The sequence below is a fragment of the Mytilus edulis genome, chromosome 6 (assembly GCF_963676685.1).
Source record: "Mytilus edulis chromosome 6, xbMytEdul2.2, whole genome shotgun sequence".
Classification (NCBI taxonomy): domain Eukaryota; kingdom Metazoa; phylum Mollusca; class Bivalvia; order Mytilida; family Mytilidae; genus Mytilus; species Mytilus edulis.
The window spans coordinates 39,013,083-39,026,792 of NC_092349.1; the positions used below are offsets into that span (position 1 = coordinate 39,013,083).

General features: G+C 31.3%; 1 protein-coding gene across 3 annotated transcripts in view; it reads left to right on the plus strand.

Moving 5' to 3' along the window:
• The window catches only part of LOC139529084 (uncharacterized), a 54,849-nt gene extending 47,101 nt beyond the window's left edge, over positions 1 to 7,748 (plus strand). For all 3 annotated transcript variants that reach the window (XM_071325340.1, XM_071325341.1, XM_071325342.1), the window contains one exon: positions 1,758 to 7,748. In XM_071325340.1, coding sequence (XP_071181441.1) covers positions 1,758 to 1,792 — 35 coding nt within the window. In that variant the 3' untranslated portion in view covers positions 1,793 to 7,748. The remainder of the gene's footprint in view (positions 1 to 1,757) is intronic.
• Positions 7,749 to 13,710: the final 5,962 nt, after the last annotated feature.

Sequence of the window (13,710 nt, forward strand, 5' to 3'; positions counted from 1 at the left end):
ACAAATCATTTACATTTACTATGGGCAGGTCAGTCAGACCTCACCTTTGATCCCTGTTGTAGTGAACATTTATCTAATTCGTGTCTCATAACTTTTGTACTATAGAACACAAACTCAGTTTTCTTTCCAGGGAAACCAGTCCATTCATACTATTACATGTTCATACTAAGTCAACTTGAACTTCTAGCAGTCAAATAAAACCAAGGTTAACTGCCAAGTAGAACAACTGCAATCATTGGGAACTTGTACCACTGCAGACTCACCATAAAAATATATACATTGATATATGCATTGCTTTTGAAACCTTGATAACATATAAATTATTTGCCTTAATAAATAAATCATTAGATAAACATGAATGTTCTATATATGAATGTTTAATGTTGAGGCAACATTGCCATAGTTTTCATAATTACGTATATATATACGGTTGCCTTGGTTTTTGGTTAACTGCCTTCAGCGCTTACAGCGCTTTGATTTTATTAAAAGTGTAGATAGTTCAAGATTAGAAATGAAGAAAATCATCATTACTTATATTTTTAAAAAATCATAGAGAGCAAGAAAGAATATACCAAAGGGATATTCAAACTCATATACGCTGAAGGCAAACACTATGGCAAAAAATAAATTATTTCACTTCATTTTTGTCTCACTTGCAATGTAAGTTGCAGAAAAGTCGTAACTTATGGATTACATTCTTACCCTGATAGGGTTAACAATTGTTATGCCCCCCTTTTTCACTGTTATCAATCATGAGTTATGCCCTTTACAAAAGGAAAAATGCAGAATCTTTCATTCTGTTCTCTTACTTAAGTAGCCTCAACCAAGTGCTATGACACAATGCTTATTACAACAAAACAAGCCCTAATCTTAGATTCTATAAACAAGAGGTCAACTGTATTTGATGTGTGGAATGATTGAAAAGTCTGACATGAAAGTGTACATGTGAGCTTGGCCAGTTTTATCTTTGTCCCGTTTTCTTGGTTCATTGGTCAATGTTAAGCTTTCGTGGTTTGATCTGTAAACAATATAGCAGCTGTACTTGGTTTCAGGAATGATTATAAGTAGTATGAATTTAATGCTATTCATTAGTTCAAAGTCTAATAAAGATGAATAAACTCATCATAGATACCAGGATTAAATTTCGATATTTGCACCAGAAACATGTTTGGTCTACAAAAGAGTCATCAGTGATGCTCAAATCAAAAAATGTTAAAGGCCATAACAAGTTCCAAGTTGAAGAATTGAGGACCAAAAATTCCTAAAAGTTTTGCCAAATACAGCTAAGGTAATCTATTCCTGTGGTAATAAAGCCTTAGTACTTAAAAAATTCAATAATAATCACCATATCAATGATAACTCATGTCAACTCAATCAAAAGTGCTGATTTAACTGGGCTGGTGATACCCTCAGGGAATAAAAACTACACCAGCAGTTTTATCAACCCAGTGGTTGTAAATAAACATTATTAGTATTGATTATCGACATTGCGATACCTAACCAACTGATTTCCGACTTATTCCAATCATCCGAACAACACTAATTATAAACCTGGTAATCTTGAAGTGTATTTATATCCAGTATGCACGAATTAAATGTAAGTATAGAAAACAGTTTTTATTTGTAACACATGACGTGAATATATATGCAGTTGTATTTAGTTTTGTGTCCATAGATTTACGAGTTTTGAACAGCGGTATACTACTGTTGCCTTTATGTACATGATGTATGAATAAAATATTGTTTGTTACTTGTAGGTGATGGTGGGTACTTTGCAGCATCATCAAATTAAAAACCTAGAAAGGAGAGGACAAGTTTTTGGAAAATACCTTTAAAAATGGCAGTCATACTTCTAGTTCCATATATGGTGTATTTAAAAATAAAGATGATATAAGTTCACAATGAAATATAGAAGCTAGGATGTAATGTAAATCTGAAACGACACATATGTTTAATATATGATAGATATATTGAGGAGGTAGAAGTAAAGAAAATATTAAAAATAACTGATCTGAAAAAATGAATGGACATTGACTACACTCACAACAAAGACACAACTTAATATCTATTTTAATCAAGTTTAGTATATCTATCAACAGTTTTAGAGAATTGAAAACAGATTTTGTAATTTGTTTACTAACACATTACAGGTGTTACAGCATATTTAAAATATTCTACATCCTAATCTTAACATTGATTTTACAATAAATGTGCATTTATGAATTGCATAAAAGTATCAGTTATATTATCTATATGAGCTATTGTTAGTCTAGATAATTGTTATTATTGCATAGCAATATAATATTTTCCACAGAAAGTAACCAAAGTTAGCGTGCAATAAATTCCAATATTGCACTAGTGCAATAAATCTTCAAATTCATGACGTCATCAACGACAAAATCTTAGTTTAAACCAATTTTTACTTTCAAATATTATATTGCTATACAATATAAAAGGGTCATAGCATGAAAATAAGGAAATATTGTCCCTCGTAGAACATATATTGCACTTGCAAGCTCATGCAATAAAATATTCTACTCTGGACAATAGTCATGCAATAACCCTATATTACATTGGTTGCAATGAAATACATTGATTTCCCAGTGAAATAGAAACATGGTTATTTCACTTTTCTGAAGTCATACAACAATATGTTAAGACATTGATTACTTTGGATTAAAACAAATTGTGAATGTGTAGAAAAAAATAAAGTTCCTTACATTTTCTACATTTATTTCATTTATTTCATAAAAAAGACCATTTGCCAATGTAACAAAGAGAATATTAAACTTGTGACTCAACAACACTGATGAAGAACGCATGTGCTACGCTTATTCGTGAAATAATATGTTGTTGATGGTTACTCTGATTTTTTTTTTTCTATTTGAATTCTTCGATTAGTTATTCTATAAATGATAATCAATTAAAAATGTGGAATATTTTTCATATCAGTGTTCTTCTATGAACATTTTTAAACCGATTTTGGGAAAACATGTTTGACCCAAAAATATAGCAGTTTTACAAAATTGTTAAAATGTAAACTGTTAGTTATTTATTGGAAAAAAGAATGCTTCTGCTACATAACTATGGGCTGTTTTTGACAATACAATGCACATATATCGGGTACTAGCATCATTTGGTCATGCTAAATTACTGAAATCTTCACAATTTTAGCATTTTAGTTAAATTTTAGACATTTTCCGTCGTAAATGAAAGTAACCCATTTGTGTTCAATCTTAATATTGAAATTTAAGTTGTATTTGATGAAAATATATACATAACATATATAAAGGTTGAGGATGGACATGGATGCGGCCACTTTCATTTTTGACAAAAACCATCTGAAAAGTGACATTTTTTGGGGCATATTTGATAAGATTTTTCATATTTAAGTTTAAGTTGGAATGTTTTTGATGACTTAATCAGTTAAAATCTTTCACAGAAACTAGTAAAATTAACTGAAAAAGTGTCCAAAATCTTTCGTCAGATGAACCTGAAATTTGAGGCCAAACTGGGCCCTTACCAGACCTACTCTTTTATTATGTTTATTGCAGAAATAATTATTTTGTTATTTGGCACTATGCCTGGATTCTATTTGCAATTTCATTGGAGAACACTGAGCATATTTACAGTTAAATTTATTAGTCAGAATATTGTTATGAAAACTTGTAAGTTAATTATTCTTCAAAATCTATTTGGTTTTAAAAATGTAGATAGAATATTATTTTCCCCTGCAAAGACTTCACAGTTTGAAGTTGATTATATGTGCTTAAGATTTTCTTGTATAGGGAGAGTAATTTTGTAAATTATCTTAACCAGGTTATAAATTTAATTAGAAACAAAAGTTCTTTTATAAACGCTTAGCATATTTGATGTGCAATTTTAGTTGGTCTTCTAGCCTTAAACATAAAACTGTATAAATTTCAAATGTTTTTTTTTTTATTTTTTATGTAGAATAGTTATATAAATAATGGTTATATAAGTGTGTGTGTTTGTGTGTGTGATTTAAAGATTTCTGTTTTATATTTTGAAAGAGCATAATATATTGTACAATGTTGTAAAAATTAGTGTAGATTGTAAAAAGTTAGTGTAGATTATGACTACTGGGTAATGTGACTTTATACTTACTTACAGGGTTTTCTATTTAACTGTCACTATTATATTGATATTCAAGAATACAATGTTTTAATGGGTAGATATCATTTATGTTCATCATGAACACACAGTTGTGATGCTATATTACTAGCGACATTCACACAAGTGCAACTGTTTAACAATAGATCAATGCTGCATTCACAGAAATAAGTTTAAAATGGTCTTTCTCTGAAAATCCATTTCTATTGTTTTTATTTTACAAGGAGCAAAAAATCTCTTTACTCACCTGTTTATTGGAATATCTATTTTATAAGTATGATTCTTCTTCTTCTTGAAACACAGCGATATAGCCTTTCCTGTACTGATGTGCAATAAAGCAATCAGTCAATTTATCTTCCTCTGGTTATTTTTGTTCACTTACATGTTGTCTAGGCCAAAATTTATTTCATCTTTTGACTAAATTTGTACTTTAAATATTTATAAGAAGAAACTGAAAAAATAGTTATTCATAAGAGGGGTGAAATATACCAAAGGGACTCATATGTTGAAAATAAACAGACAATATCATGGCTAAAAATGAAAAAGACCGATAATCAAATAATAGTTCACAAAACACAACATTGGACAAAAGATTGAGTAATACAATCATCATCAAAAACTGAGGGGTGATCTCAGGTGCTGTGGGAAGGTAAGAAACTCCTTTTCCCCACAGCTCAACACGCGGAACCTGTCTTATTGCTGATGTTTAACTTATGCTTTACAGGTTTTATCAAAATTTGGAAAGATTAGCAATACAAAATAAAATTCTTTCTAATTTTTTTTTAAGGTAGCCTGGCTTAAAGGGCATTTTAATTTCAAGAAAATGCTTCTACCTAGATATTTTTATCTATATTTCAGGATGATGTATTTGTAAGGGTCTGGGAATAAAAAAGATGAAAAATTAATTTTTATAATTTTTTTTCTGAAAATCAGAAAAATAAGGTCAGTTGTTCTTTTAACCAACACATTTTTAAAACTCTAATCTATTGTGTTTATGAGTATTATCCTGTCAGGCGTGTTCAAGTTTTTATACCAATGAAAGTGTAGAAAAAGAACTAAATAATATGATAAGTAGGCCTTTACTGTGTTTTTTTCACCTTCAGTCCATTATTGAAGAGTATATTTTTTGTAATGCTTTGACATGCTTGATGTGCCAATTTACTTTTGTTTTCATAAATAAACATTATGTTTATAACTTCATTTGTTAGTTATTTAGGGCTCAATAAACATATGTCACCAATCATACATGAATTATACATAATTTCATTAAGGACTGTTTTACAAGAAAGAAGTAATTCTGTAACTCATACATTTTATTATAGTTTGGAAAATATAAACTATGTTTTAGCAAAGTATTTAAAAATTCTATTATTTTTAATATAAACCTCCTATCTACTTTAATAAAAATAATAAGAATAATTTAGGAAAAGGGTTTGCTTGAAATAAAAATCTTTCTTAAAGTATTATGAAAGTTGTATGTTCGTGGAAATTTTTTATTTTTTTTTTAGATTTTTCGAGAATATAATAAAGAGGTGAACTTATGTTTTTTCTGAGTTTAAAGGATTTTGAATTGAAAGCAAATTTTCAGCAAGATTATGGATAAATTCTATAATGGTTGGAGAGTGTCCTTTATTGAATATGCACATTAGATCAAAGTGAGCAACACAGGTTCTTTAGAGCCTTTAGTTTAGTTCCATACCAATAAAATTGGCAAATTCATTGTTTTGAAGTCACAGTTTTGATCACTCCTAGTCTTCACCTTATTTTTGTAAAGCAACCTTGAAAAATGTAAATACATTATACTATTTATCATTCATTTTATTCATTAACAATATATTTCATTTCATATTTTTTAAGCATTTAATATTTTCTTGAATTGTATTTTTTAAGTTTTATTTAAACAGTTGTATGCTGCATACCCTGTACAGTGGTGGATCCAGGGGTTGGGGTGGAGGTCTGTGTGTTGGAACTTCCCCTTTTTTGGACAATCAATGCATTTGAATGGGGACATATGGGTTCCTTTTTATCCTGGGTTGGGGAAACCCCCTTTGAAAATGGCAGGATCCACCCCTGTTGATATGCAGATACCTTTTAGTATTGGCAAACATTGTGTGTGTGAAATTTTAATATGACTGTTGATACTGGACTGAAAATAACAAGATTAATTATCACAACACTGGAAAGTGTTACGAGATATTTTCAAATTATGATCTCAAAATTTAAAAATTAGATTTTTTTTATTATCTCATCTACAACAAAAGTCACAGGAAGCAAAACATAGGGATTACACTCCAGCTATGGCATGCCATAACCTATTTGTATAAAGCATAATGTTTTAGAAAGTAGAAAACCTAGATACTTCAAACCCTGTATGCAGATACTTTTTCGTAACAAAGTTTCTGTCTGTCATATGACCTCCTTTTAATGGTTCAGTGACTGCTAATATTTTGTCAAGTGAAATACTCACTGATTTTGAGTAATAGGTAAACTATATTTGATATATGTGTTCCTTGCAACGGCTTCATATCAGTCAGGTATGGTTCACCTGACCTCGACCTCATTTCATGGATAAGCGATCACTGTTTAACTTACATGGTCAAGTATTATCAGTAGGTCATCTATATTTGGTGTATGATATGATTGTAAGGTGCACATGTCCATATTGCAGGTGTCATGTAACATTGTTTTCATTTTCAGGGTTCATTGGTCAATTATAAGTTATTGTGACGAGTCTTTCGTAAACAAAACGCACGTCTGGCGTATATACAAAATTTAATCCTGTTATCTCTGATGAGTTTATTTGTCAGTTTATCAGACTCTTATCAACAGTAGGTACACTGTATGGTGAATAGCATGATTGTCTGCCAGTCATGGTACATATTACCTTGGCACATTTTCAAATGTTCAGATTTTGTGGTTTAATCCGTTTCTCAGTACTATTAGTGATAGGACCACTATATTTGGTGTAAGAAATGATTGTAAGGTGTAAATGTCTGTTCCGCATGATTTATCTGACCATGACCATATTTCTATAGAGAAATGATAATGATAAGTATATATGATACTTATAGTTTAATATTTTGATATGAGCGTCACTGATGAGTCTTATGTACTAGACGAAACGCGCGTCTGGCGTACTAAATTATAATCCTGGTACCTTTGATAACTAGTTTCATATAACAGACTATATAATCAATCATATGTAAAGCAGCCGAGACATTTTAGTGTGTGCACTCTTGTTATTGCAATAGAAATGTTCCTCGATTATATATTCATGCAAAATATTTGAATTCCTGTAAACGAAGAAAAACAATACAAAACTTTGAATTGCATTATACAAGGAAAGAATATTAATCATTTTTCTTTATGTTAATAAAGAGACCACTTGTTTGGATAAATTTAGAATGGTGAAGCATAATGTGTAGATTCACTGTTTAAATAACAGAACAGATACAGTATGTATTTTAAATTATTTTTTATTCACAATTAATGCTTATGTTGTTTATCTGCTTTTAAAATAAAAATCATGTTGCAAAAAAAATTCAATGTCAGTGTATTCAGTACAGGTATTAAGAAAAATTTATTTAGATGAAAATAAAATACATCAATTTGAATATACATGGTTTGATTTTTGAACATCATCTATATGTATAAATGCCCATCCCTAGATTCTCCATCATCTATCATTGAAAACTTCATGGAAAATAAAATTTAAAAAAAGGAAATAAAAATATTTCCATCTGAAACAATTTCTATGGAATGCCATGAAAATATTTTCCATGATACTTTTCCTTGGAAATCCATGGAAGTGTATTCCATGATTCTTAGCTCACCTGACCTGAAATTTTCAGTATACTCACCAAAAGATATGTTCCTAAATCCAACAGTCAATGCAAGTCTCCAGAGAATAAATCTGCACTATTCGATGTCAAGAACTATTTGGAACTATTTCATCTGCATCCAATGTAAATTTGTTCAGGAGAGAAGACATCTGTTGTTGCCTGCATATCCATAGCAAGTTCAAATTTTAAATGTGTTGGGGTTGTTTTTGGGACTTATCTGATATCTTTTAAAAGAGCCCCAATTAAATATTGTTAATTACCTACATCTTGAATATTTTATATATATCATAATAAAAAATCACCCATTTATTGTTAATTTACCATCTTTATGTTTTAATTAATAATAATTGCCCAAAATGTATTAATTCATGTTCTACACTACTCAACTGCCCTTTTGATTTTTCCCTTCTATAAAAGCTTTCATTTGTAAGCCACAACACAGAATGACAAAGTAACAAGATATGACAACCAATCAACTGAAAATACAAACTACATGACTCAAAAAGAGATTGCTGCGTCATAGTGATTGTCGACTATTGTTTGTGTAAAGGAATTAAATTGTGTGTCACAATGTGTCACTGTGTTAAATAGTCTAAATACGGTAACATTTCAATAACTTGCATAGACCACACTGTTATAAATGGTCAAATCAAAAGGACGGTATAATGTGGTGAACCATACATGCACGTAATGGCAAGCAATCTAATATTTTTTCATGTAAACCTTTTTAGCTCACCTGGCTCAAAAGGGTCAGGTAAGCTTTTCTCTTCACTCGTCGTTAACTTTTACAAAAATCTTCTTCACTGAAAATACTGGACCAAATTAACCATATTTGGACACAATCATCAATTGGGTTAGTGTTTAAAAATTTGTCAACCAATATGGCCGTCAGGGCAAAACATAGAACATAGTAGTGAATGCAGTTTTTGGCTTTTATCTCTGAAACTAAGTAAACATGTTCATCATTTATATCTGCCTCCAAATTTTCAGAAGAATCGGGCAACATGTTGTTGGTTTGCTGCCCCTGTATTAATATTAAGGAAGTTTCGCAGTTTTTTGTCGCAGAAAGCTCGACATAGGGATAGTGATCCGGCGGCGGCGGCGGCGTTAGCTAACTTCTTTAAAGCTTAATTTTTTATACGACCCCAAAAAAAATTTGGAACCGTATAATGGTATGATGTCGTCTGCGTCATTCGAAGACACATTGGTTTCCGGATAATAACTTTAGTTTAAGTTTATAGATCTTTATGAATTTTTTTCAGAAGGTTCAATACCACAAAAGGAAGGTTGGGATCAACTTTGGGGATGATGGTCCCAACCGTTTAGGAATTGGGGGCCCAAAACAAGCATTTTTCTAGTTTCAGGATAATAACTTGTGTACAAGTATTTCAGTTGCTCTAAAATTATACCGCAATGTTTAAAACCACAAGTAGAAGGTTTGAATTCATTTTTGGGATTTGGAGCCACGGTTTAGGAATTAAGGGCCAAAACGGGGCCAAAACAAGCTTTTTCTAGTTTCCAGACAATAACTTGTGTGTAATTGTATGGATCTCTCTGAAATTGTACCACAACGTACCATATAACAAAGGGAAGGCTGGGATTAAGTTTTGGGTTAATTGACCAAAACATGTAGGAATTAGGGGCCTAAAAAGGGCCAAAAAGAAGCATGTTTCTAGTTTCAAAACAATCAAAACAATCATGACAATAACTTGTGTTTATTAAAGTGTATGGATCTCTCTGAAATTGTACTGCAAAGTTCAATATTACAAAAGAAAGCATGGGATAGAGTTTAAGGGTTATTGCTCCAAGGGGGGTTTCAAAACGTTGGGGGTGGAATTTTTGTTTACCATTTTTTTTAAGGGATTTCTTTTTCAAAATTTCAAATTTTGGAAAGTTTCAAGAAGAAATCTTCAATTGCACCGTTTTGTGCAATAGATTTGGTTAGATCTTTGACCACATGATTTTGTGACAAAAAACCATATTATGTAAAAAAAAAATTTGATCACAATCCAATTTCAGACAGTATCAAGCTTGAATATTGTGACCAAACTTGCCCCAACTGTTCAGGGTTTGACCACTGGGGTCGTATAAAGCTGCGCCCTGCGGAGCACCTGGTTAGAAGGTGGAAGACCTTGATGCTTCATACTTTGTATATAGATGCCTTATGTTACGAATATTCCGTCTGTCACATGTCTATTGTCCTTGACCTCATTTTCATGGTTCAGTGACTACTTGAAAAAAAATTATCAGATTTTTTGAAATATTAATTTCTCTCTTACTGTGAGTAATAGGATAACTATATTTGGTATGTGCATACCTTGCAAGGTCCTTATGCACGTCAGACAGTTCTTACAAATTATGTGTCAAGGAATATACAATTCAATTCAAATTAATCACGGGTAATGTTTCGATTTACTTACAGAGTGACAGATATATTTATATGTGGGTTGAATTAAAGTATAGAAAATTTAAAATAACAGATGATATGCACCATGAAATTTTATCTTTTGGTAATGTTCCACTAAGTACTTAATTTTATAATGCCTTAAGAGGTTAATGAGATGGTAAATCTAAACACGTTGCTAACACTTTTCTCTGTATTTCATTCAATTTGTCAAGATAACCTGAAGTGCTGGATTTCCAAATACTACAAACATAATTTAAATTTGAACATACTAAGCTGTCATATATTTGAATAAGTGTTTTGGTTGGTATTGTTGCTATTCCATTGATTTCTCTTATATAATCCATAAAGATCTTTTGGCTCTTACTGTACATTTAATATGACTATTGAAATTTAGTAATTCCCTATATAATCAACCAAATCCCCCCTTTTTTTCTTTACTGAATATACAGTACTATGTTTTATTGAATGCTTAGTTTCATTCTCCAATTATTGCTCCATTTTAGTACTTGATTAAGGTATTTTTGCAATTTTGTTTTTGTATAACTTTTGAATCTGAATGTGATTGTCAAATAGCTGCATCATCTGCAAACCTACAGCAAGTTGCAGACACGGATTTAAAAATATCTTGTATGAAGATGTTAAACAGGATTGTGGAGATAACAGCTAGATCCTTGTGGTAAAACAATACTGGTTTGAAACCAAGGACTTTTGTAGTTGTTTACCATGTATCTTGCTTCTCGGTGACTGAGGAGGACGTGTATCCACATCCACATTTTTCCTTTGATCCCATTGTTGTACAACTTTACCACTAGACCCTCTCTCCAAACACTGTCATAAGATTTTTCAAAATCAATACAAATTACAATAGTGGATTGATTAATCCGTTAAAAATAGCTGGTGTTAAAGATAATAAGGCATTTTATTTGTGGTACCTCTTAAATATCGGAAACCTTCTCTTATTGGTCCAGGATGTTGTTCATTTCTACAAATCCTTCTAATTTCACGTACGTTATAATTCTTTCCATCAATTTTGCCACAACACTAAATAAGCTAGTTAAGCTGATAGGTCTGTAAGATGACGGTTAATTGTTATTTGGTTTATATAATTTGACATTTGCTCTTCTCCAATGTAAAGGTATAATTCCTTTTCCCCATGAATTGGGTAATGATTTTTAAAAGTTTGGATTTTAATTGGATTCCACCATTGATGAAAAGTAGTCTGCACCTGGAGCTGATTCTTTTTATGGCCCCGCAACGAAGTGGTCGGTGCCATATAGTTTTACCCTTGTCTGAAATTCCGTAATTCTGTCATTCCGTCATTCCGCAACAAACCATTATACGGAGGTTTTTTTCTAAACGCCTTCAGATATTGGGCTGATTTTTGGTATGTGAGTTAACCATGATTAGTTACAGATCAAGTTTAAGTTTCGTTCCGCTCTGCTAATTTTTGCCGAAGTTACGGGCTTAGGACTTTTGATAAATTATTGAAAATCACAGTTCTACTGACTTTTTTTTCTAAAATCTTCAGATATTGGGCTGATTTTTCGTATGTGAGTTAACCATGATGAGTTATTGATCAAGTTTAAGCTTTGTTCTGCAGCGCTAATTTTTGCCGAAATTACGGGCTTTGGACTTTGATAAATTGTTGAAAATCGCAGTTATACGGACCTTTTTTCTAAACTATTTCAGATACTAGGATGATTTTTGGCATGTGAGTTAACCAAGATGAGTTACAGATTAAGTTTAAGTTTTGTTCCGCTCGGCTAATTTTTGCCGAAATTACAGGCTATCAACGGGACTTTGATATATTGTTGAAAATCATATTTATACAGACTTTTTTTCTAAACGCTTTCAGATATTGAGCTGATTTTTGATATGTGAGTTAACCATGATGAGTTACAGATCAAGTTTAAGTTTTGTTCGGCTCGGCTTATTTTTTCCGAAATTACAAGCTATGGACTTTCATAAATTGTTGAAAATCACATTTATATGGATCTTTTTTCTAAACTCTTTCAGATATTGGGATGATTTTTGGTATGTGAGTTACTCATAATGTGTTACAGATCAAGTTTAAGTTTCGTTCCTCCCCGCAATTTTTTTCCAAAATTAAGGGTTTACAATTTTGAAATTTTTTTTCTATACGCCTCCATATTTTAAGCTGATATTTGATATGTCAGACTACCATCATGTTTGTGTCCACATGTGTTATTGAAATTGCAGATTTTTCAACTTATTTGTGTCGCTTTGACACATCTAGTTTTAATTTAAAGACTGATGCTTCTAACTCTTCCATGGTAATATAATCATTGTACCTGATGTTATTTATTTTTCTTCTTGATTAGATTATATTATATTGTTGTATTATAGTTCGTTTCTGTGTGTGTTATAAGTTATCTACGTTCATATCCGTAGATATGGATATTTTAACACCCTGAAGTACCCCAGTACACCATGAGGCGTAGCCGAAGGGTGTACAGGGTACTGAAGGGTGTACAAAAATATCCATATCTACGGATATGAACGTAGATAACGGATTTATTCCCGGTCTTAGTCCGAATCGGGCGAGTTTTATGGAAATTCGGGTACAAAGTGTAACGTGAAAACAACGTTTTTTTCATTATCTAAAAAAGTTTTATTGAAATTTGGAAATTTTACATATTTTTTACAGGCTGTAGGGTACTACCTTTGGTAGAACCCTACAGGTAGTCAAATATAAGACGTTTTTAATACGGAGACAGAGAAACTGGATTGAGTCAAATTTGGCGCTCAATGTTGTGAGAGTTACGTCATAGATGGTGTGACGTCAACGTGGGTCATTTGCATAGCTAGGTCAGTAGTCCCATTCCTTGAACATGTGGCAGTCAAGTGATGCATTTAATGAAATGAATGTAAATGATCGGCATAATAGGACAAAATCGTTAATGAATAAAATATTTAATTACAAACATCATGGATAATCTACAGAATTCAATATTTCACAAGGAGCAATCATGGAACTAAGGAAAACTTGCGTGAAGTTCCCGGGGATAATGGTTAGCAACGATCTGTCTCTAATAATGATCTTTTTGTTCCAAGACCAAATACAATTTTTTATAAAAAATCTTTTCATTATTCTGCAACCAAAGTATGGAATAATTTACCACTCGAAATAAAAAAATGTCCTAATGTGGAATTATTCAAGAAACATAGTTATAATCATTTTCTTGAAAATTATATGCAAGTCAACTAATTTGTTTTCCTTTAACAAAACTATATCAAATATTGTCATTTATTACCCTTTGTATATTTCAATGATTGAATTGTAAAATTGAGAAAGGAAATGGTGAA